This window comes from Eulemur rufifrons, chromosome 2 (genome assembly GCF_041146395.1).
Source record: "Eulemur rufifrons isolate Redbay chromosome 2, OSU_ERuf_1, whole genome shotgun sequence".
NCBI lineage: Eukaryota > Metazoa > Chordata > Mammalia > Primates > Lemuridae > Eulemur > Eulemur rufifrons.
This window is the reverse complement of record NC_090984.1, coordinates 11729392-11753485: the sequence shown is the minus strand read 5'-3', so window position 1 is coordinate 11753485 and position 24094 is coordinate 11729392. Positions and strand designations below refer to the sequence as shown.

The following is a 24094-nucleotide window of genomic DNA, read 5'->3' as shown; positions in this document are numbered from 1 at the left end:
CAGCCCCGTGTCCCCAGGAGTTCTACACGGAGAGGTTCGGGGACGACGTGGTGGAGATTATCAAAGACTCTAACCCTGTGGACAAGTCCAAGCTCGACCCCCAGAAGGTGGGTCTTCCCGACCATTTCCCTGCAACGCAGTATTCAAAGAGACCCCAAGTACTGTTTCCTGGGGACCCTCAAATCCTAGTTCTCTGGGAAACTCCAAATCCTATTTCTCACAGGATTCCCAAACATCCCGACATAGGAAGACCTGGGAATCCCAGATTCAAAGCCCCCAGACCCAGGGAGGCCCAAATCCCTTTTTCGCCAGGGACAGGGCCTGGCGGGTGTGTGCTGGGGCCATGGGACCCTCACCCCTGTCCCTGCGCCCCAGGCCTACATCCAGATCACGTACGTCGAACCATACTTTGATACGTACGAGCTCAAGGACCGGGTGACCTACTTTGACCGCAACTACGGGCTGCGCACCTTCCTGTTCTGCACGCCCTTCACGCCCGACGGGCGCGCGCACGGGGAGCTGCACGAGCAGCACAAGCGCAAGACGCTGCTCAGCACAGACCACGCCTTCCCCTACATCAAGACGCGCATCCGCGTGTGCCACCGGGAGGAGGTGGGCAGGGACCCCAGGCCCAGGGCATGGGGCGGAAGGCAGGGGACATCAGACCCAGGGAGGCCCCAGGGAGGGGAAACACAGGGACCCCAGACCCAGGGAGGAGAGATGTGGGGACCCCAGTTCCAGGAATTGGCCTACATACCCCAGAACCAGGTTGGGGAGATACGGGAACCCCACGTTCCAACCTCTGGGCTCAAACTCATACCTCCAGACCCAGGGAAGCCGGGAGACCCCAGATGCCCCAGGGCACCAGACCCAGCAGCCCGAGGCTAGACTCCAAGCAGACCGTAGCCCCCCAAGTCAAAGGCAGCTAAGCCAAGACCCTCCCTGACCCAGGTGCGCAGATGCCCCCTAGACTCTATTCATTGCCCAGCCTCTTGGACGCCCCCGTCCTGCTCCCAGCAGGGTCTGAGCTGCCCTGGGCCGGCTCCGGGTCAGGACACCTTCAGGCCCTGGCGAGTGCATGCTCTCCCGCCTCCCCCCGCAGACGGTACTGATGCCCGTTGAAGTGGCCATCGAGGACATGCAGAAGAAGACACGAGAGCTGGCCTTTGCCACGGAGCAGGAGCCGCCAGATGCTAAGATGTTGCAGATGGTGCTGCAGGGCTCTGTGGGGCCCACCGTGAACCAGGCACGCTGGTATAGGGGTGGGTGCAGGGGATTCCAGGTGCCACGCAGATGGGCTCACACATCCCTCTCACCCATAGGGTCCCCTGGAGGTGGCCCAGGTGTTTCTGGCAGAGATCCCGGAAGACCCCAAACTCTTCCGGCATCACAACAAACTGCGGCTGTGCTTCAAGGACTTCTGCAAGAGGTAGGCCCGAAACCCCCGCCGGGGCTGTCTGTCCACCTGATTCCCGTTAGGTCCCCTGTCCCTATCTGACCCCCACATGGCTCCTCAGTTCACCTGAGCCCCACTGCAGGTCTCTCTGCACGCCTCACCCCACCTTCTGGACGCCCCCCGAGTCCGATCTTGCTTTCTCTCCTGAGCATCTGTGGTCCCCAGGTGTGAAGACGCGCTACGGAAGAACAAGGCCCTGATCGGGCCGGACCAGAAGGAGTACCACCGCGAGCTGGAGCGCAACTACGGCCGCCTGCGCGAGGCCCTGCAGCCCCTGCTCACCCAGCGCCTGCCCCAGCTGCTGGCACCAACCCCCACCAGCCTCAGGTGCCTTGACCTGGCACCCCCGCCCTAGAGATCAGAATGGGCAAGTCGAGGCAGGCCAGAACAGATACAGGATGGGGGCTGTTGTACATGTACACGGCAACACGTGTGCATGTGGCTTAGGCTTTGCACAAGCATCTGGATATGTCATCCTGGTGGACAAAGGCAGGCCACCTCCCAGACATGTGAATTCCTCTTTCTGAGCCTCAGTCTCCACATCTGTAAATTGGGGATGATTCGGACCTCTGGTGATAGATTCTGAGAATCTGCAAATCCCACAGCAGATCGGGATGGATATGAAAGAGGCAGGAGAGACCCTAGAAGGATCCTTGGAGGAGGAGGGGGAGGAGGAGGAGAGGGAGGAGGGCTGGGGAGTGTATAGCATAGGAGGGCCATGGCCATGCTGACTGCCCCCCACCCTCAATTCCTCCTCCAGGAACTCTTTGAACAGAGCAAGTTTCCGGAAGGCAGACCTCTGAGCCGGCAGGGCCTGAAGCCACACCTGGGGGGACCAGCACCCAGGCCTCAGCTGCCTGTGCCTTGCTGGGACTCTCCCCCACTGCCCACTCAGTCGTGGGGTGACCACATTGTACTCGGGGCTGGCCCTCTGTCCCCCTATCTGTTCCTGTCTGTGTGCACTGACACTCCCCCTGCCTTTGTTAATTTAAAATGGTTTTTATAAGCATCCGGAGCAGTGTGGTGTGGTCACTAGGGCGGGCTGCGTCACTGTCACCTGTGCAGAGTCCATTCCTTTACATCCACATGCTGTGGACTGAGACACAGAACACTGGGTGCCAGAGGCACAGTGGTGACAACGGACACACCAATTCCTGCCCGCAGGGAGCTGACATTGTAGCAGACAAGGCAATACACAAACAACAGTACACGCCCGCCTTTCACTGCCTAAGCTTTGCTCAACACTTCTACCAGCTAGGCAACAGGATAATCCTCGTTTACAGACGGGGAAACCGAGGCACACAGAGCGGCAGGTCTGGCTGGACTGCAGGCTCCGGTGCAGCCTCGTGCTGAAGCTACAACCCCCTCCCTGCGGCGGTCACACCACCATGTACCCGGAGTGCGCTGGGCCGCTTCCAGCCCTGGGCTGCCTGGGGGAGGGGTGACCTCCCGCCGCCCGCCCTCCCAGAGCTGGGCCCCGGCCAGCCCCGCCCCTCCCGCCACCGCTGAGCCATTCTGCTCCCCCCCCCAACCCCCGCAGCGACCCAGCTGCAACGGGTGGGGGAGGCCAGCAGTCTGGGGGACTCTGCTCCCGGGACTTGCTGGGGGAGGGGCGGCGAGGCAGGACACCCTGGTGCGCGCATTCTCACCTGCAGGCCAGGTGAGCTCCGTTCCCTCCACCCCCCACTCTGCATCCCCGCCCCCCACCGCAGCTGCGGGCGCCCGGGCGGCTGGAGGGGGCGGGGCTGGCCGGAGGGGGCGGGGCCGGCGAGGGGGCGGGGCTCCCGCCGAGGGCCGGGAGGCCGGGTGGCTGTGGCGCGCGCAGGACGCACCGGCGGCGGGACGCAGGGACAGCGGTGGCCGGAGCGCGCCAGGCGAGTAGGACCCGGGACTGGGTTGGGGTTCGAGTCCTGATCGGGGTTGCGAGTGTGGCTCCCTGCCCCTTCCCCAACCCCAAACCCGGGGCACGAACCACCTCGCCCGTCTCGCGCCGCCTCCAACTCTACCGTCCGCGTCCAAACTTTCCGGACCTGGAGCGCCTCGGTCCCCGCGTCACAGCCCCCTCCCCGCCTTTGACCGTGTTCCCGCATCCGTTCCTCGTGCCCTGCCCTTCTCCCCTCTCCTGCCTCCCCTCTGCCCCTGTCCCCAGGTTTGTCCCCATCTGTGCCTCTGTCCTCCCCTCCCGCACCGTCCCCAGTCGCCCTCCTCCTCGGCCGGGCCGGAGCCAGGCCCCAGGCGGCGGGAAGGCGGCCGCGCGTCCGGCCGGCTGGGCCTGGGCTTGGCTGCTGGGCCGGCGTGGGGAGCGGCAGCTGTTTGCCATTAGCCGGGGACCCCGCAGGCCCCGCCCCCCCTACACGGGCGGTGTCCTTCTCGGCCCCAAGTTTGGGGCGGGGAGACGGGAGGGAAGACCCCAGAGATGTCCAGGCCGTTGTGGAGGGGGGGCCTTTGAGGAGACCCAGGCCCTTTCCCTGCGTCCCCAACCTGACTCGCCTTGGAGTCTCCTGTGTCTGTCTCCATCTCAGTCGTATCTTTCCTCCCTCCTCCCCTCCCACTAGAGGTCCCATGGTGAGAGAGGGGCCTCAGCCGCAGACACCCCACCCCCACCACGCACCCCTTTATTTCCTTCCCTCACCCGGAATCGCTGGTCTACATGGACAGCGATCAAATGACTGGGGATCCTCAGACCTCAATCTGCACGTTTGGGAAATGGGTTGAGTGGTGTAGCGTGTGGGGTGGTGGCTTGGAGGGCAGACTTAGGTTTCCAGGTCCAGCCACTTCCTCACGGTCCTAGTGACCCTGGGCAAGTCACTGTACCTGTCTGTGCCCATTTGCCCTCCCCTCCACCTCTAGCCACACCCCCCCCTTTCCAGACTCTTCCAGTCCTGCTTCCTGCCTCTAGATCTCTCTTAGGTCCCCAGAAAATATTTTTAATCGACTTCCTGTTGTTCGGGGGAGCCACCAGGCAGATGGAAACCCCAAATTTCCTACAGTTGGTGACCGTGTGTTCCAGGTGTTTGAAAGTCAGAGAAGTGAGGACAGAGACGTGGAGAGACAGGGAGAGAGACAGAGACGTGGAGAGACACAAAGAGACTTGGAGAGAGACTAAGCAAGGCACTAAGCAGGACAGGACGTGACAAGAAGGACAAGCTCAGAAGGACAAGCTCGCTGCCCCTGGAGTCCCAGGCCCCGCCTTCATGCCCAGCAGGTGTCCCACCTGGCCCATCCTCCCAGGTACCCACAGGTTGGAAAGGGTCTGCTCTGGTGGTGGGATGAGCTGGGGCCTCTGCAGTATGATGGCTGCAGGTCAGACAGCAGAAAGGACTGGCCAAGTTCAGGCGGGTTATACTGGGGACAAAAGGACCCTGGCCAGCCTCCAGGAGTAAGAGGGGCTTAGTGAGAGGCCCTGATTGTCCCTGCCTTTTGCAGCCTCCAGGCGCCCCCCTTACTTCCTCCCCCCGCCCCCCATGACTTCCCGGGCGGCCCGGCCCTCTAGCCCTGCTGCTGTACCCCGAGCCTGGACACATCCTGGGGGGGCAGGAAGTTCTGTGTAGCCCGGCAGTGAAATTGTTTATTTTTAGAGAAAATTGTTTCCATAAAGGGGAAAGGCTTCACTCCTTGCTGCTTCCCCCACTTTCTCTATCCCCCACCCCAGGTCTGGCCTGGCGGGGCGCTCTGCTTTGGGGTGACTTGGGGTCCCCTACCCCCTGCTCTCTCTCTTTGTCCCCCTGTGTCTCTGTCTCCTCGGACCCTTGCAGGAAGGCTGGCCCCCCTGCACCCATTGGTGCCCCAGCCCCCATCTTTCCCGGTGGCCAGCTCTGGGCCTGGGCCGAGGGGGGTGGGGGGTGCAGGAAGGGTGGGGCCTGTCGGGCTTGGGGCTCCCCCCGGCACAGGGGCCATGTGGAGGCAGGGCTGCGGGAACAGCTGGAGCCTGTCCAGGGGCCGGACAGATGTGCACGCAGGCGGTGAGGTTTGGTTTCTTTGTTCCAGGCCTCAGGGTGCCCCCCCCACCTCCACCCCTTCCCGTGGCCAGGCCGGGTGTGCGCCTGTGAGAGGGTCCCAGGCCCTGGTGGGGGGCAGCTGTGGAGGGGTCGGCCTCGTCTCCCCTCCTCCTGCAGATTCCTCCTGACTCCGGCTTCATGGCCCCCTCTCCCCAGGTAAGCCTCAGCCGGTGCTGCCGTCAGTCTGACTCCGTCCCCCAGGTGACTTCCAAGGACGATCTGCTACCAGGAGGATGGCCCAAGTTCTGCACGTGCCAGCCCCCTTCCCAGGTCAGGGGTCTCAGGGGAAAAGAGGGCCCTGCCCTGGGGCGTTCGAGGGTAGGACACAGCCCAGCATTGGTGTCTGATGGCGGAGGCACGGCCCTGCCCTGGGGGGTCTGACACTAGAGGCACAGACTGGTGGGCTCCAGTCTGTTGGGCAGATACACCCGGACTCCGCAGGCGTCCGTCTTCGTCCCAAGAAGGGGGACAATAGTTTTCAGAGGTGCTGGTGTTTCTCCCCACCCCAGGGACCCCCGGCCCAGCTTCCCCGCCCGCCTTCCCCGCCAAGGACCCTGACCCACCCTACTCCGTGGAGACGCCCTACGGCTACCGCCTCGATCTGGACTTTCTCAAGTACGTGGACGACATCGAGAAGGGACATACTCTGCGGCGTGTGGCCGTGCAGCGCCGTCCCCGCCTGGGCTCGCTGCCCCGCGGCCCTGGCTCCTGGTGGACGTCCACTGAGTCGCTGTGCTCTAACGCCAGCGGTGACAGCCGCCACTCGGCCTACTCCTACTGCGGCCGCGGCTTCTACCCCCAGTACGGCGCCCTGGAGGCCCGCGCCGGCTTCAATCCCCGTGTGGAGCGCACGCTGCTGGATGCCCGTCGCCGCCTCGAGGACCAGGCGGCCACGCCCGCGGGCCTGGGCTCCCTGACCCCCAGCGCGGCCGGCTCCACGGGCTCCCTGGTGGGCGTGGGGCTGCCACCACCGACGCCGCGAGGCTCGGGACTGTCCACACCGGTGGCGCCCAGCGCCGGGCACCTGGCCCACGTGCGGGAGCAGATGGCGGGTGCCCTGCGGAAGCTCCGGCAGCTGGAGGAGCAGGTGAAGCTGATCCCAGTGCTCCAGGTGAAGCTGTCGGTGCTGCAGGAGGAGAAACGGCAGCTCACGGTACAGCTGAAGAGCCAGAAGTTCCTGGGCCACCCCGCGGGGGCCAGGGGCCGTGGCGAGCTCTGCCTGGACCTCCCCGAGCCCCCCGAGGACCCGGTGGCGCTTGAGACCCGGAGCGTGGGCACCTGGGTCCGAGAGCGGGACTTGGGCATGCCCGACGGGGAGGCGGCCCTCGCCGCCAAGGTCGCCGTGCTGGAGACCCAGCTCAAGAAAGCGCTCCAGGAGCTGCAGGCGGCACAGGCCCGCCAGGCCGACCCCCCGCCCCAGGCCTGGCCACCGCCGGACAGCCCGGTCCGCGTGGACACCGTGCGAGTGGTAGAAGGGCCGCGGGAGGTGGAGGTAGCAGCCAGCACAGCCGCCGGGGCCCCTGCACAACGGGCCCAGAGTCTAGAGCCTTACGGGGCTGGGCTGCGGGCCCTGGCGACACCCGGAGGGGCAGAGAGCCTGCCTGTGTTTCGCAGCCACGAGGTCGTGGAGACAATGTGCCCGGCGTCCGCTGCGTCCACCGGCAACTTCCACGTAGTGAAGAAAATTAGCATCACAGAGCGAAGCTGCAGCGGGCCGGCAGGTAAGTGACCACAGGGCGGGGGCCGTGCTTGGCAGTCCCCCTCCCCAAGGCACAGCCTAGACCCTGCTCTGAATGCCGTGCAGGGTCCAGCCCCCGGCCCTGGCCTTCCACAGACGGATCACTCTGGGCCTTGGGATCTTTGTCTCTTCATCCCTAGGAGAGGGAGCATTGTGCTGCTGACTCAGGGCCATAAGGACTATGCAGAGAATGGTGTCTGGCACGTTGCCAACGTCCAGAAAACGAGACGTATCTGGGGGAAATTCCCCCAAGGCTGTTGTTTGCTAGGCAGAAATCCTCCCCGTTTATTAAGTGGCAGGACTCAGTCTCAGAGCAGTTTAAGCAATGAAAAGAAAATGTGCTGTTTGGGTAACTTAGCGACAGCTTCAGGCATAGCTGTATCCAGGCACTCATAGCATCGGCAATCTAACTCACTGTCTTTCTCATCTTTGCTTTTATTGTGGGGGCTCCTCTTGCAGGCAGGCAGAGGAAGGTGACCCCCCCCCCCTTGCTCTAGGTATCTCTCTTTCAGCTCAGTGGCCCTCAGTGGGTGGCCTGAGTCATGTGCCCATTGGTGAGCCAGTCCCTGTCTCCCTCACTGCCCAGCTGTGCATGGATCCTGGGGGTAATGAGCCCCCACCCAAGCCCTGCGGCCTTAGAGCGGGGAAGAGGGTGCTTCCCGGAGGAAGTGCTGAGCTCTCGTGCCAGGAAAGGAGATGCTGGGTGTATAAAATCTCGGCTTCCCCAAGGCCCCTGGGGAATTTTTATTCATAATTATAACGACAGCTGTTCTTCAGCAAACGTGGAAAGATTGGGCGTGGGGTGAGCCAGGGGTATTCTACTTCTTGCCGTTATCCTGAGTGGGTGGCATCACCCGCCTGAGCCTCAGTATCCCTGTCTGTGAAGTGGCACAGTAATGGCCCCCCGACTTCTAGAACCCTTGTGAATTGAACACACACAGTTAGTACTTGTCGCTGGTTTGGCTGCTAGCTTTCAGGCCAACCCCCTTTATAGCTGGGGAAACTGAGGCTCAGGAAGTGCCCAAGCCAGGATTTGAACGCAGGTCGGCTTAAACCTGCTGCAGCTGGGCTGGAAGGTGGGACCCAAGTTGTTATCCCAGTCCCAAAGTTTAGGTGGGCAGAGCCACACTGACAGACCAGACAGCACAGGCTCAGAGGCGGGGACCCAGCTGTGTTTTCTTGCTGCCCATGTTGTTGCCGGCCGGCTCGGGACACCACCCATCTGTTCTGTATCCATCGCAAACACCCAGCCCTGTGGTTCTGGCCCACAGCCAGAGGCCCTGCCTGGCCCAGCCTCGGAATCTCTGAGAGGCGACTTCCATTCCAGACGTGCCATCCCGAGCAGCCATGCTCTGCAGGACATACAGACAGTGATATCCACCCTGTAGGCCAGCTGCCACCCCTGGAAGTTCTTCCTTGTGTCTCACTTCACTCCCTCTTGCTGCAGCCCACCGTAGTCCCCGACTTGCTTGGGCAGAACTGGAGTGTGTTAATTCATTTCAATATCTTCTCACTCCACAATCATTCCCCAAGTGCTCACTGTGTGCCAGACTCTTCTGATCACTGAGGACAAAGCAGTGAACAACAGAGACACAAAAGCCCCTGCCATAAATAAATAAGTGCAATAGATAAGCGAAGAATTATCACTGCAGAGAACGTATGTTGGAAGCAAATAAAATGGGAGCATGGAGTTGGTGGCAATTTGATGGAATGGTGACCTCGGTTCAAATTCTGGTCTTCCCATTCCCTGGTTCTGTGTCCTTGAGCAAGCTATTTAATCTCTTTGTGCCTCAGTTTCCTCATTTGCAAATCAATGGTCTTGACAGTGCAACATCACTGGATTAATATGAGGCCTAGGATGGGCACGGTGGCTCACACCTGTAATGCCAGCACTTTGGGAAGCAGAGGCGGGAGGATCGCTTGAGGCTAGGAGTTCGAGACCAGCCTGAGCAAGAAAAGACCTGTCTCTAACAAAATAGAAAAACAAGAGTGTTCCAGGCAGGGGCACCCAGGGGCAAAGGCCCTGAGGTGAGAGAGGGGCTCTGGCTTGTTAAGGTGTTGGACAAGGTGGAATGTAATGAAGCCAGAAAAAAACGAGGTATAGAGGAGTCTGAGCATGGCTGGGTGGGGTCTCTCAGGGCTCGTGTGCGGTGCTGCTCGGAGCAATATGGGAAATGAAATGAGATAGTACCAGGACTAGACAAGCGCTCCAGTGATGTTCATGCATCGTGTTCACTTACCTGGTGGTTAAATCAGGGAGGATTCCCTGGAGGAGGAGGCAGAGCAGGGCCCAATCTCCTTACCATCCAGTGAGGCCACTGTAGTTTTTTTTTTTTTTTAGTAGAGCAGGAATTCACGCACTGCTGGGAGGGTGGGAGTCAGGCTGGCAAAGGTAGGTGGGGTACGCAGAGGCCTGGAGACCTGACAAAATGCCCTCCCTCTCCTGCGCCCCCCTCCCCGCCACCTGGCAAAGGCACATGAGCAGGAAAAGGGACAATGACAGCCACCTATGTGTGCTGGTGGGGGTGTCCCCAAAACTTTCAAATTCTCTCTGCTGTTGTTCAAAAACGTATTCCTGTGAAAGCCATTCATACTCTTTGTGGAAGGTTTGGAAAGTATAGAAAACTCTGGAACAAAGAAATAAAACCCCCATACCATACGCCCACCACCGCTCAGGTATAGCTATTGTCAACATGTCTGTTTCTTTGCTTCCAAATTTTTTAAATGCATAAAATAATATATGTTTTTCAAGAATGGCAACACAGAGCTTATGGACGTGGCTGTTTTGCTGTATTTTGTTGGCAAATGCACTTACAACACGCCAGGACATTACTTGATGGTGTTTTCATACTTTAATTCATTTAAATCAACCCTATGAGGTAGGTGGCATTTTTAGCCCCATTTTACAGAGGAGAAAACTGAGGCAAAGGGGAAGTTAAGAGATTTGCCCACAGTCCTCGAAGCCAGGATTTAAACTCCATCTCTGATTTAACACTAACCCAGGAGTGTTTTCTCCGGTTAGTAAAAATTCTCTGGGCGTGTTGTTTTTTATTTTTTTATTTTTTTTATTATTTATTTATTTATTTATTTCTGTGTGTACTTAGTTTACTGTTACTTTGGGAGACCTCAAAACTTAAACTCATGCTATGTACATGTAAATCGCTGGGCGTGTTGTTTTAACAGTCACATCGTTTTCTGACACGTGGGGAAGCTGAGATTTATCTGACCGGTCCTTGGGCCCGGCCTTCCAGTGGCATCTAGTTTCTCTCCACTGTCAGCGACGCCACGAGGCTGTCCTTTCTCAGGAGCACCTGACCTCCTCTATCTATTTCTCAGGACGGGTTTCTCGGCGGGCATTTTTGAGGACCTTGATATCTTTAACCAGTTGGTTTTACACCCCCCTGCAGTAGAGTGATTTAAATTTTCAAAACGCTCTTCTGGACTTCAGGAGCCCAAAACTGAGTTCATCTCATTCTTGAGCTCACGACAACCGTCCCCACCCATCTGTGCCCCCCACCTCTGTGTCGTCACTTGTCATTTTTTCACTTTGATCTTCCACCTCCATGCCGAGGGTCGGAAAATATTTTTAGTTTTGCAGGCCATACGGCTTGTCACGTTGATTCAACTCTTTCTCGGTTCTTCCCCCCCCACTTTATTGAAGTCTTCTTAGCATGCAAACATTGCACATATTTAATGTATGCATTTTGATGAGTGTAGTGCCACAGTTGTGCCATTTTGTAGCACAAAAGCAGCCATAGACAATATGTAAATAAAGGCGCGTGGCTGTGTTCCAATAAAACTTTACTTGCAGACACAGAAATTTCAATTTGATATGCATTTCATGTGTCCCAATTAGCATCCTTTTTGTCCCCCAGCCATTTAAAAACATACAAACTGTACTCACAAGCTGTAGCTCTCCACCGTCAATGCCACCGCCTACCCTGTTTCGTGTCGTTCCTTGCAATCCACCTTCTAGAGGCTTATTTAGATACTCGGGTGTCCTGGAAAAATATGCCCTGTGCGTGTTTAATTGCCTTAAATGGTATCGTGCTTCAGAGAAACAAAAGTCTCTTTCTGTTTCTTATTTTCTCCTCTCCATATGCTATTTTTGAACTCTCCACACTGATGTTTGTAAATTTGGCTTGTCACTTGTAATGGCTGCGTAGATTTCTCCTCTGGTTGTACCAAATCTTTTCCTTTTCTAATCCCCGCACGGTGGGTACCTGGGTTACTTCCAACTTCTGGCCACCGTCAACGACACTGGGGTCGTCCTCACACATCCCCTCTCCGGGGCTTGCTGGGGCGTAGAGGATGCACAGCTTCACTCTAGGTCCTGTTAGATCCTCCCTGTCTGACAAAGCTGTCCCTGTCGCCATTCCTACCACCATGCTCGGGTTCAAGGCGCCCATTTCTTCACATCCCCAGCAGTTTACAGTTTTCTCCATTTTTTTCCCTTTTCTTGTGCATGTATGCTGCTATAGAGTGGTATCTCCTTATTGTTTGTTGCTGTTGTTTTAGAGATGGGGTCTTGCTATATTGCCCAGGCTGGAGTGCGGTGGCTATTCACAGGTGTGATCATAGCTCACTGCAGCCTCAAACTTCTGGCCTCAAGCGATCCTCTCACCCGAGCCTCCCAAAGTGCTGGAATTACAGGCGTGAGCCACCGTGCCCAGCGTGCTGTCTCTTTTTGTATGGCCCACAATTAAGAATGGTTTTGATGTTTTGAATGCCTGAACAGTTCAAAGAGAATACTATTTTGTGACATGAGCAGAACTACATGAAATTGCAATTTATTGGAACACAGCCACGCCTGATCACATACACATACTGCCTTACAACTACTGCAAAGGTGAGTCGTTGCAACCAAGACCTCGTGGCTGATGTAGCTGAAAATGTTTATTATCTAGCCCTTTGCAGAAAAAATTTATTGACTCCTGTTCTAGAAGATAATCCCTTGCCAATTTCTGACTGTGCAGCTCTCCCCCCGCAACACCCTTCTGTCTTCATACACTGATAAACGTTGTTTATAAGGGTTTTGGAATCAAATAGAAGTCTTCATTTTGTAGGTAATTAAACCCATGGTTATTTTCATATATGGTTTGTGCCTTGAGGAATTTTTCCCCATCTGGAGGCCCCCGACATTTTGTTACATTGTTTCCCCTTTAGTTTTTTCCTTGGACTTTTGTCTTACTCCTCCAGAATTTCTTTCTCGGGTATGGTGTGAGGTAGGGATCCAGCTTGATTTTTGTCCTGTAGAGACCATCCTGGGCAACATGGTGAGACTCCACCTCTATAAAAAGTAAGAAAAAATTAGCTGAGCATGGTGGTGTGAGCCTGTAGACCCAGCTACTCAGAAGGCTGAGATGGGAGGATCGCTCTTGCCCAGGAGTTCAAGGCTACAGTGAGCTAGGCTGATGCCGCTGCACTCTAGCCGGGGCAACAGAGCGAGACTCTGTCTCAAAAAAAAAAAAAAAAAAAAATTATAGTAAAATATACATAACCTAAAATTTACCATCCTAACCTTTTTTTTTTTTTGCCTCTAAACATTATATCACAAGACATTTTAGCCATTTTTGAGTACATAGTTCAGCGCGTTAAGCACACTCACAGTGCTGTGCAGCCATCACCGCCCGCCACCTTCGGAACTTCCTCGCCTTCCCAAACAGAAACTCTGTCCCCGTGAAACACTCACTCCCGCCCCTCCCCAGCCCCTGGCACCCACCACCCTACTTCCTGTCTCTACAAATGTGATGACTCCAGGGACCTTGTGTAAGTGAAGTCACACAGCTTTTGTCCTTTTGTATCTGACTTCTCTCACTTAGCACGATGTCCTCCACCGTCAAAATTCATACTTTGACTTTGCTGGGACTGTAAATCAAGATGCCTGAGTTTGGGGCTGAGATTGAGCTTATGCGTGGCCCATCTGCCTCCAGACACATTGCATTTGGCCACGTGTGGTTGCACGATTGCACTCCAGCCTGGGCAATGGAGCAAGATCCTGTCTCAAACAAAATTTGCCATCTTAACCACTTTTAAGTGCACAGCTCAGTGGCATTAAGCACGTTCATTAAGTACAGTTGCTGAGCAACTGTCACCACCGTTTGTCTCCAGAACTTTCTCATCTTCTCAAACTGAAACCCTGGGTGGGGTTTTAATTTTAATTTTCTAATAGCTCTTATTGTTTGTCTTCTAATTTTATTTATTTATTTGAGACAGAGTCTCACTCTGTTGCCCAGGCTGGAGTGCAGTGGCGTTAGCCTAGCTCACAGCAACCTCAAACTCCTGGGCTCAAGTGATCCTCCTGCCTCAGCCTCCTGAGTAGCTGGGACTACAGGCATGCACCACCATGCCTGGCTAATTTTTCTTTTTTCTGTAGAGACAGGATCTCACTATGTTGCCCAGGCTGGTCTTGAACTCTTGGCCTCAAGCGATCCTCCCACCTCAGTCTCCCAAAGTGCTGGGATTAGAGGCGTGAGCCACAGTACCTGGCCTCATAACTCCATTATGTCCTATCAAAAATATATTTTATGGGCCGGGCGCAGTGGCTCACACCTGTAATCCCAGCACTCTGGGAGGCTGAAGCGGGCAGATGATTTGAGCTCAGGAGTTCGAGACCAGCCTGAGCAAGAGCGAGACTCCGTCTCTACTAAAAATAGAAAGAAATTAGCTGGACAACTGAAAATATATAGAAAACATTAGCCGGGCGTGGTGGCACATGCCTGTAGTCCCAGCTACTCGGGAAGCTGAGGCAAGCCCAGGAGTTTGAGGTTGCTGTAAGCTAGGCTGACGCCACAGCACTGAAAAAAAAAAATATATATATATATGTATATATACATTTTATGATTCTCTTGAATTAGCAAATGCTTCTCGACTGTTCTTGATGTACAGGCGTTCTGTGCCCTTTACCCTGTTTTACTGTCTTTGGTTTGTCCACCACCACCGTGAGGTAGGAAATGTCATTTGCTTCAGGCACAAAGAGGTTAGGTGACCTGCTGGAGGTCGCACAGCTCACAGTTGGGAAATCTGAGCTGCTGTGACCACCAGGCTCAGCTTGATCAAACCTTATTTCTGGAAAACACTGAGTATGGTATCAGAGGGGTATCGCAACTGGGGCCACATGGCCCTCCTTGTCCCTGGCCAGCTGCTGGCAGGCACCAGACTGGGATTGGGATTGGACTCTGCCACTCACTCACCAGGTGACCTTGACAACTCTCTGTGCCTCAGTTTCCTTGTCTGTAATAATTCAAGCCGCCTCGTGGGCCTGGAAGATTTGACAAGATAGGAAAGAATTAGCCCTCGGGTAGCACCTGGCCTTGGGTATGTGACCAATGGCAGCAGCTGTCACAACTGTCATTGTTTGGCTGTTATAACCCACAGTGGACACCTGTCCCTGCAGGTCTCCCACATATTCCTGCAGAGTCATCCTTGCCACCCCCGGAGTCCACAGCGGCTTCCCTGGCACAGCCCGAGAAGAATGCAGGCCAGGTGCCTGCCCGAGACACCACCAACAGGGAGCCCACCCAGCAGGCAGCCTCCCAAGAACCCGAGGGGGCAGCGGGTGCAGGTAAGTGGGGGCGGCTGCCGAGAGGGATGGGGGCCCAGGATGGCCCAGGCATGGGGTCTGGCTGCCAGCAACTCTCGTGACACCACCCCTCCCCTCCAGGCAGGCCCCAGGCAGGCATCCGGTCCATCATGAAGCGGAAAGAAGAGCCCACAGACCCAGTGGCCCACCAGCGGAGCCTTCAGTTCGTGGGGATTAACGGCGGGTGAGAAGAGCCCCCATCCCCTGCTTTCTGTCCCTCACTAAGTTCATCCATGCACAACAGGGTTCTAAGTGCCTTATTCTAAGTCCTCACTTTGGTTAATTAATGTATTTATTTGAGATGGGGTCTGGCTCTATTGCCCAGGCTGGAATGCAGTAGCACAATCATAGCTCACTGCAGCCTTGAACGCCTGGGCTCAAGTGATCCTCCCGCTTCAGCCTCCCAAGCAGCTGGGACTGCAGGTGTGCCACCACACCCAGCTGATTTTTTCTGTTTTTTGTAGAGGTGGGGTCTGACTATGTTGCCCAGGCTGGAATCCAACTCCTGGGCTCAAAGGATTCTCCCCCCTCAGCCTCCCAAAGTTCTGGGATTACAGGCATGACCTACTCACCATGCCTGGCCTGGTTAATTATTTTAATCAAACCACAACAGATAGATGAGGAAACTGAGGTATGAGGAGGCTCAGCACCTTGCTGGAGTTCACACGATGACCCAGGAGTGTAGCCTGGCAGTCTGGCTTCAGACACTGAGGTATAACCAAATCCCACCATTCAAGGCCTTTGAAGGACCTTCCCATCAGTCATGCACACTTTAGTCTGAATTAGTGAACAAGCACTTTCTCCTTCTGGGCATCGGATGTTCTGGAGGCTTTGCTAAAGAGCCTGATGGGATATTTTGGACTGCCAGAGTTAGTATTTAGGAGACCAGGCAAAGTTTGTCCTTGAGCCACCCACTGCCTTTGAGACATTTGCTCTACCTGCCCATTCTATCTCTTTTTTTATTTCCCTAATGAAGAATCTGCCCTTGGGAAATATTTTCTATCTGCTCCCGGCACTTTAGACTAAACTTTGTCTTTTGTGTCCACTTTCTCATGGGGGTCTTTGTGTTCCCCGTGTCTGCCCCTTGGGGTGCGTGTAAAAGCGTGTCCCAAGTGAAGGGGGTCTGGTCTTCCCTGAAGATACCGGACTCGGCTCCCTGCCCTGATGGAGCTCGGGGTCCTCTGGGGTGCTGGGCACTGATGGGCGGTCCCCACACGGCGTGGCTGGAGCAGTGATGGCATTGCTCAGGGCCCTGAGAGAGGCACTGTTGGTCCCAGGGCAGTCCCAGTGGGAGGGGGCAAATGCTGTGGGAGATGTTGGGAGCTCGCAAGGTGAACAGGGGGTGTGGGGAGGGCGCTTTTGGGCAGAGGGCACAGTCTGGGTAAAGGCTCAGAGGGGGGGAAACAGTGACAGGAAAAGCAGGAGGCGCAGGGAGCAATGGTTGGTTCGGGGCCTTGAATGCCGAGCCCAGAAGGTTGGAGTTTTGTCTAGAGACAGCAAGAAGCACAAGAGGATCCTATTTGCAGTGGCGCTAGGATCTGAATCCGTAACACCTGCATTAAGCTAGAGTCAAGGGCAAAAGGTCCCGAAGGGTAGAAGGTGAGCAGCAGGGCCCCTCGTCCCCCTGATCGTAATCACAGCTGGTGTTTACTGAGCGCTTACTCTGTGCCCAGGGTTGGTGGCCATATCCCTGCAGCAGTATAAGGTCCATGTTGCTATTATCCCTCAGCTGTCTAACAGATGGGGAAACTGAGGCCCAGGGAGTACAAGTAGTCAATCCCGACCTTCCCCTGCCAATTTTCACCCCATCTTCACCCCTGCCCCACTCCACCCATCCTTCCTCCCCAGGTATGAGTCTTCCTCGGAGGACTCCAGCACGGCTGAGAACATCTCAGATAGCGACAGCACGGAGAATGAGGCCCCAGAGCCGAAGGAGAGGGTTCCGAGTGTGGCTGACGCTCCCCAGCTCAGGCCTGGGGGGACGGCAAGAGCCAAGACCAGCCGGCAGGAATGCCAGCTGTCTCGGGAGTCACAGCATGTGCCCACACCCAAGGGGGCTGCGGGATCCAACACAGAGGAGGAGATCCGGTCAGTTTTCTGGGTGGGAGGGATTCAGGCAGGGCCAGAGGTGGAGGACCTCTGCCTCAGATCCCATCGTTTAAACTTTCTGAAGGACCCTCCCATCAGCCATGCACACTTTAGTCTGAATTAGTGAATAAGCACTTTCTCCTTCTGGGCATCTGATGTTCGAGGCTTTGATGAAGACCTGATGGGGTATTTTGGGGTGCTAGAGTTAGGATATAGGGGGCCAGGCAAAGTTTGTCGTTAAGCCACGCACCTACTTTGGGATATTCGGTCTACCTGCCCATTCTGGTTATATCTTTTATTTATTTATTTTTTTTTTAATCCCCTGATGAAAAACCCATCCATGGAAAGCATTTTCCATCTGCCACTGGCCATTTAGACTAAACGTTGGCTTTTGTGTCCACTTTCTTTTGGGGGTCTTTGTGTTCCCCATGTCTGCCCTTGGGGTACATGTAAAAGTATGTCCCAAGTGAAGGGGGTCTGAGATGCCGCCATTTAGGTGATCTTTGTGTACGTGACATGGTGTAGAGCGTTGAGCCCCTCCCCGAGGATGTGGAGAGTGGGGGTCACCCAGGGGACTTACGGGGGGTGTCCCTGAGATAATTCTTCATGCGTCTGTCCCCGGCAGGATGGAGCTAAGCCCCGACCTCATCTCAGCCTGCCTGGCCTTGGAGAAGTACCTGGACAACCCCAATGCCCTCACCGAGCGCGAGCTGGTACGGTCCGGCCCTGGCCTGGGGGGCCCCCACCCCTCCACCCCCACCCCTGGCTTCTCCTTATCCTCAGCGTCTCCCTCTGTCTGCCCAGTGGGGACCCTGGGACCCAGGCCCAGAGCTGGGGGTGGTGTTGTGTGAGTCATGGGCCTTGGCGAGGGGCCAGGGAGGCTGGGAGAGGCCCGAGGACGATGGCCGCCCACTGGCCAGGCCTGGCCGTGACTTCCTGTTTCTTCCGGGGGCTCAAGGGAGGGGCTTTCATATTTCCCTTTTTGGGTGTCTACACTTGCCTTTGGAGATTGTATCTGAGATAGAGGTGCTCACACCTTCCTCTGGGTCGCATGTCGGGGATTGCAGCGTCCACACCGTCTCCCAAGGGTTTCGCTGGGACAGGGACGTCTACACTTCCCTCTCAGGTGTCTACACCTTCCTTGAGGGCCTTCTCCAGGACAAAGGCACCACGCTTTGCTCCCGGGGGCTCATCTGGGGCTGGGCGTCCCCACTCCCCTCCTGGGTCTTTGTCCCGGAGGCCACGGGGCCTCCCCCGGCCCTCACTCCCTCTCCCGCCGGCCTCGTGTGCAGAAAGTGGCCTACACCACGGTGCTGCAGGAGTGGCTGCGCCTGGCCTGCCGCAGCGACGCGCACCCAGAGCTTGTGCGGCGCCACCTGGTCACGTTCCGGGCCATGTCGGCGCAGCTGCTGGACTACGTGGTCAACATCGCCGACAGCAACGGGAACACGGCGCTGCACTACTCCGTGTCCCACGCCAACTTCCCTGTGGTGCGACAGCTGCTCGACAGTGGTGAGCCCCGCGGGGAGGGCGGGGTGGCTGCGGCCGGCCCGGTTTGGGGATCTGATGGGGAGAGACGTGGCCTGGTCTGAGGGCTCACACCCCCTCCCAGGTGTCTGCCAGGTGGACAAGCAGAACCGCGCGGGCTACAGCCCCATCATGCTCACTGCCCTGGCCACTCTGAAGACCCAGGATGACATCGAGACCGTCCTGCAGCTCTTCCGGCTCGGCAACGTCAACGCCAAAGCCAGCCAGGTACGGGGCCTCGGGCGCTACAGACCCCGGCGGCCCTGCCGGCTTTCTCACGCCCTGGCTGTGCACCGGGCCCACCAAGGGACAGGATTTGCTTTTTGTTTGTTTATTGTTTGTTTTGAGACAGAGTCTCCACTCTGTTGCCTGGTCTAGAGTACAGTGGTGTCATCACAGCTCACAGCAACCTCAAACTCCTGGGCTCAAGCGATCCTCCTGCCTCAGCCTCCCAAGTAGCTGGGACCACAGGCACATGCCAGAACCTCTGGCTGATTTTTAAATTTTTTGTAGAGATGGGGTCTCACTGTATTGCCCAGGCTGGTCTCCAACTCCTGAGCTCAAGCAATTCTCCTGCCTTTAGCCTCCCAAAGTGCTGGGATTACAGGCGTGAGCTACGGCACCAGGCCTCGGAAACTGGGAGGCTTGGAGGACGTGGGGGTCCCCACCTTTATTAATCTGACCACACCCCCACCCCCGTCCCACATCCCGCTGGGCAATTGATTGAGCAGACACTGGGTTCCCTGGGCTGGCACTGGGGCTTCAGAGGGTGGACAAGCAGACATGGTCTCCGTGTTCCTGAAGGTCACCGACTAGCGGGCGCTCCAGGGGCTGAGCCTTTCAGGCAGATTAGGCCTCGGGGCCTTCAGGAACCCAATAGGGAGTGGTGTGATTCCTGGCTTGGGAGCTCCCTTGGGCTGCGTGCTGCCTGGCGGAAGCCAGGAGACTGCCAAGGTGACAGGGGCGTGGACCGGTGTCCAGCCAGAGGGCAGGGCAGCCAGGGCCTGGCGGGACGGTGAGGAGAGAGGAGGATTGGTGAAGGAATGAAGCGGCACCGCCAGGGGCCGGACAGGAGCAACCCTGCTTTATTTAATTTCTTTCTATTTTTTTAGTAGAGACAGGGTCTCGCTCTTGCTCAGGCTGGTCTCAAACTCCTAAGCTCAAATGATCCACCCGCCTCGGCCTCCCAGAGTTGCTAGGATTACATGAAACTCCGTTTCTACAAAAAATTTAAAAATTAGCCATCTAAGAAACAAACGAAATTAGCCAGACATGCTGGAGCACGCCTATAGTCGTCCCAGCTACTCAGGAGGCCGAGGCAGGAGGATCGCTTGAGCCCAGGAGTTGGAGGCTGCAGTGAGCTGTGATGACACCACTGCACTCCAGCTACCCAGGGCTCTGGGCTCACGCCTGTAATCCTAGCAATCTGGGAGGCCGGGGCAGGCGATCGTTTGAGCTCAGAAGCTCGAGACCAGCTGAGCAAGAGCGAGACCCCGTCGCTACTAAAAAAAAAAAAAAAAAAATAGAAATCAGTTGGACAACTAAAAATACATAGAGAAAATTAGCCGGGCGTGGTGGCACATGCCTGTAGTCCCAGCTACTCGGGAGGCTGAGACAGGAGGATCGCTTGAGCCCAGGAGGTTGAGGTTGCTGTGAGCTAGGCTGACGCCACGGCACTCACTCTAGCCCGGGCAATAGAGTGAGACTCTGTCTCAAAAAAAAAAAAAGAAAAAAAGAAAACCAAAAGATTAACTCTTCTCAGGTGAGCACTTCGGTAGCATTTAGTATATTCACAGTATTGTGCAACCAACACCTACCTCTGTCTAGTTCCAAAACATTTTCATCCCCCGCAAAGGAAAACTGTCCCCATTAGCAGTCACTCTTCCTTCCCCCAGCCCCTGGCAACCACTAACTGCTTCCGGTCTCTGTGAATTTACTTCTTCTGGATATTTCGTGCCCATGGGGTTGTGTACTCTGTGACCTTTGGTGTCTTTCCCCCAGCGTCATGTTTTCCAAGTTCACCCGTGTGGCGGTATACGTCAGGACCACATTCCTGTTTATGGCTGAATAATATTCTACTGTGTGGAGAGACCACAGTTGGTTTATCCATTCTGGTCTCTACTGATGGGCAGTGATTTTATTTTTTATTGATGTGTAACTAACGTAGAGAAACGTGCAAATCTTAACTCAATAGGTGTTTACACCTGTGAGTCAGGAATCTGCTATAGGTGGGGGTTGGGGTGGGTAGGCAGGGGAGAGCCTCCATGAGGAGGAAATATTTAAGCCAAGACCTTTGGAATGAGAAGGAACCCGTGGGAGGAGGCCAGCAAGTGAGGGGACATATTAATGTCAGAGTACTTGGGAGCTATAGAGGGTTCTGGAGCAGGAGTGTCCTGTCCTGGGTTGTAATCCTGTTCCTTGCCCTACCCAGGCCGGACAGACAGCCCTGATGCTGGCGGTCAGCCATGGACGGGTGGACGTTGTCAAAGCTCTGCTGTCCTGCGAGGCAGACGTCAACGTGCAGGACGATGACGGCTCCACAGCCCTCATGTGTGCCTGTGAGCACGGGCACAAGGAGATCGCGGGGCTGCTGCTGGCCGTGCCCAGCTGCGACATCTCCCTCACTGACCGCGTGAGTCCCCACCCAGGTGACCCCCAGGGAGGGTGGGAGCACAGCTTGGGGCTGTCACCCTAGCAGTGGATGCTCTGCAGGACGGGAGCACAGCCCTGGTGGTGGCCTTGGACGCGGGGCAGAGCGAGATCGCGTCCATGCTGTACTCCCGCATGAACATCAAGTGCTCGGTGAGTCTCGGCCCAGCAGGGCGGGAGGCGGGGCCTCTGGGAGGGGCCGGGTGTCCGTGAAGAGCCGATGGCACGTGGGGCCCATGCCACGGCCGGAACATTCGCGGGGCCGCAGGGGGGCCTGGAGAGGTGAGGCTGCTACACGGTCACGCCTGTCATGACGGTATTCAAGCCCAGGTCTGTGTGGCTCCAGATGCGCGCGCTAAGTCACCAGTCCCTCACCTGAGAAACATTCCCTGAGCGCCTACTAGGTACAAGGGCCAGTCTAGGCGCTGAGGGTCCCAGCACCGAACAAAACAGAAGACGGTGTCCCTGGGCATTCTCGTAAGAGACGCGGTGATCAAATCAGTGCATCCTGGCCCGGTGGTGGGCAGTGCTGCAAAGAATATCAAACAGTAAAGGGGACAGCAAGTGAGCCAACAGCCAACGTGAGGGAGGGGGTCACGTGACCGTCCAGGCAGCAGGAACAGCCAGTGCAAAGGCCCTGAGGCAGGAGTGTGCCTGGTGTGTTTCAGGAGCATGAAGGAGTGGGGAGCGGCGGAGGTAAGGGCAGAGAGGTGACACGGCAGATCCTGCAGGGCCTCGTGGGCCACAGTGAGGACTGGGGCTTGCACACCAAGCACGTCAGTGTATTAGAGGCCCTGAGGGCTGGGTGCGGTGGTTCATGCCTGTAATCCCCGCAATCCCAGCACTTTGGGAGGGGCCCGGAGTTGGAGACCTGTCCTGTGCCTGGAACACCCTTGCCCCCTGGCTGGCCCCTTGACGTCGCTCAGGGATCGGCCCGGCTGTCACCCTCCCTGACGACCCTCTGTCCCCTCTCGTTCCCATCCACCCCCTATCCCCCCACTGCCTTCGTATGTTTGCTTCTTTGAGGCGTTGGCCCCAGAAGGCCGCCTCCATGAGGCAGGGGACCACACCTTCTCCTTGCTCACCGGCCACATCCCCAGCGCCAGCCACCAAGTTGGCGCCTCTGCGGAGAGATCTGAACGGATGCCAGACAAAAAAATCCGTGCTTCTCGTTTCAGTTTGCCCCGATGTCCGATGACGAGAGTCCTGTGTCGTCCTCAGCGGAAGAGTAGCCTCCCCAAGTGGGGCCAGCCAGCCCCAGAACGAGCCGTCCCCGTCTGTGTCCCCTCCCTGTTCCCTGTTCTCCCTGGCCACCCCCTGCTCACACTCCCCAAGGCCCACGTCCCCCAGGCAAGGGGGGGGACGTCTTTCTGCGTCCCTGGGGGGAGCCCCGACGTCAACAGGACTCCAGCTCCAAGCGGGTTTTCTTGGCACCCCGGTTCAAAGCCGCCACAGCGCAGACCGAAGCTAAATTCTTGTATAAATTGGCGCCAGTGGCTGATGCTGGGGTGTGTGGGTTTTATGAAGAACATCGAGAACAATCGGCCGGCAATTACGGCTGGGGGAGGGCAAGAGGAAAAAAATACTGTATTTTTGAATCATGGTTGCGGGAAGGGGGCAGCCATCGGATTATTTGTTGCCAGATTTGAAAGTCACTGGAATTTGCATATTGCCATTTTAATCCTGAATGTTATTACCCACGGGTCAGGGCCCAAGTGGCTTCCCCACCCCCACCCTGACATCTAACTGTCTGGCATATAATAGTGTTTTGTCTGCTCCCCCCCTGCCCCTCCATGGCTTTCTTGGGGGAATTTTCTTCTGATCCCTTCACAAAACTGATTCTGTCCTTGTCACCCGGGGCAGAAAGCTCAATCCTTTTTTCTGTCTTCCTGCTGCCCCTGGCAGCGGGGGTGGTGGGGTTGTGGGGTGGGGGGCCGGGGGGACTGAGGACGCTGTGGCCACAATGCCTAGGTAGGCTCTGTGACTTGTAGGGAACCAGTTCACAGCAAGAAAGAAATGACCCAGAAATCCGTCCCCTCCCCGCACGGAGGCCCTGGCCAATGTTAATTTTCCTCGAAAATCCTTCAAACCCGGAGACGTAGGAGAAGAATCAAAGAATCCGGTTCTCAGAGCGGCTGCTGCGTCCCTGGGCCCAGAACTGTGGTTACAGGGCTGGCCTTTATCCTCTCTGGGGCTCCAGAACTTTTCTTCTCAAAGGAAAGAAAACAGGGCATGTGTTTGTTGGCAAGGCACGAAGCCAGCTCCAAAAACCCCATGTGGACACGATTAAAAGTTGGCTGCCCCCCCACACCCCCCCAGGACTCCAGTGCAAACTTAAAGAGACAGGACTTCGCTGAAACCCAAACGAGGGCCACCTGGTTTTTTTAACAACCTGGAGAATTTCCAGAGCTGCCTGGAACAGCCGGCTGGAAACGGGGCTCTGCGGAGATGATCAGTTTCCTGCGTGGCTTGTTTGGTCCCGCAAAGTCTCAACATCGTTCTCTTTCCTGTTCCTTTCCTTGGGGCGCCACCAAAGGGAAGGGTTTCAAGCCTCTAAAAATGTGCCTTGTGATAGAGAAGTACGTTCCCTACCAAATATGTGCGCTGCCCTTTGGCGACCAGTTGGCCCAGCCAGCAGCGCTGTCAGGCCAAACCTCAGCAGAACAGAGTTAAGCCCCGAGAGCTCCCGCGTTCACTAAAGGCAGCAAAGCGCTGGCTTCTCTCCTAGAAAAGTAGGTTTCTTGGCTTGTCCTAGAAGGGTTTTGCTTTGATTTTTTTTTTATTATTGAAGGGATGTGTACCTAAGACAAAAGGGTTTGGATGGCCAAACAAGACAACCAGGAGGGAAGGATGGATCGAGTGTGTGTGTGTGTGTGTGTGTGTGTGTATCAGAAAACAAAACCAAAGGTGATTGGAGACCACTGCTGATGTCTGGCCGAAGGCTGCAGCTTTGAGAAGCAGTACTAGAGTTGCGTGCCTCTGTACAGCCCCAGAGCCCGCGAGTGCGTTTATTTTAAGCTCCTAGAAGCGACTCCTTGGCCCAGGAATGTGCGACC

General features: G+C 56.4%; 2 protein-coding genes across 12 annotated transcripts in view; both read left to right on the top strand.

The window, feature by feature from the left end:
• DOCK6 (dedicator of cytokinesis 6) overlaps positions 1-2465 on the top strand; it is a 43696-nt gene extending 41231 nt beyond the window's left edge. For 6 of the 9 annotated variants that reach the window (XM_069478626.1, XM_069478655.1, XM_069478637.1 and 3 more), the window contains 6 exons: positions 18-107; positions 376-612; positions 1103-1246; positions 1323-1429; positions 1622-1783; positions 2217-2459. In XM_069478626.1, the coding sequence (XP_069334727.1) occupies positions 18-107; positions 376-612; positions 1103-1246; positions 1323-1429; positions 1622-1783; positions 2217-2259 (783 nt within the window). In that variant the 3' untranslated portion in view covers positions 2260-2459. Of the gene's footprint in view, positions 1-17; positions 108-375; positions 613-1102; positions 1247-1322; positions 1430-1621; positions 1784-2216 lie in introns of all 9 variants that reach the window. The other 3 variants (XM_069478673.1, XM_069478664.1, XM_069478647.1) reach the window with 1 other exon arrangement.
• An 890-nt stretch (positions 2466-3355) lies between these two features.
• KANK2 (KN motif and ankyrin repeat domains 2) lies at positions 3356-22958 on the top strand. 3 transcript variants are annotated; one of them, XM_069478577.1, is made up of 12 exons: positions 3356-4687; positions 5611-5724; positions 5964-7175; positions 14589-14756; positions 14856-14958; positions 16623-16862; positions 17488-17575; positions 18155-18374; positions 18475-18617; positions 20821-21021; positions 21102-21191; positions 22217-22958. In XM_069478577.1, the coding sequence occupies exons 2-12, from the start codon at positions 5688-5690 to the stop codon at positions 22268-22270; spliced, it is 2556 nt and encodes an 851-aa protein (XP_069334678.1). In that variant the 5' UTR covers positions 3356-4687; positions 5611-5687; the 3' UTR covers positions 22271-22958. The 3 variants fall into 3 exon arrangements, with proteins under 3 accessions (XP_069334678.1, XP_069334670.1, XP_069334687.1); XM_069478569.1 differs by having other exon boundaries at positions 21102-22285; XM_069478586.1 differs by lacking the exons at positions 20821-21021; positions 21102-21191; positions 22217-22958 and having other exon boundaries at positions 17871-18374; positions 18475-18611.
• The last annotated feature ends 1136 nt before the right edge of the window (positions 22959-24094 follow it).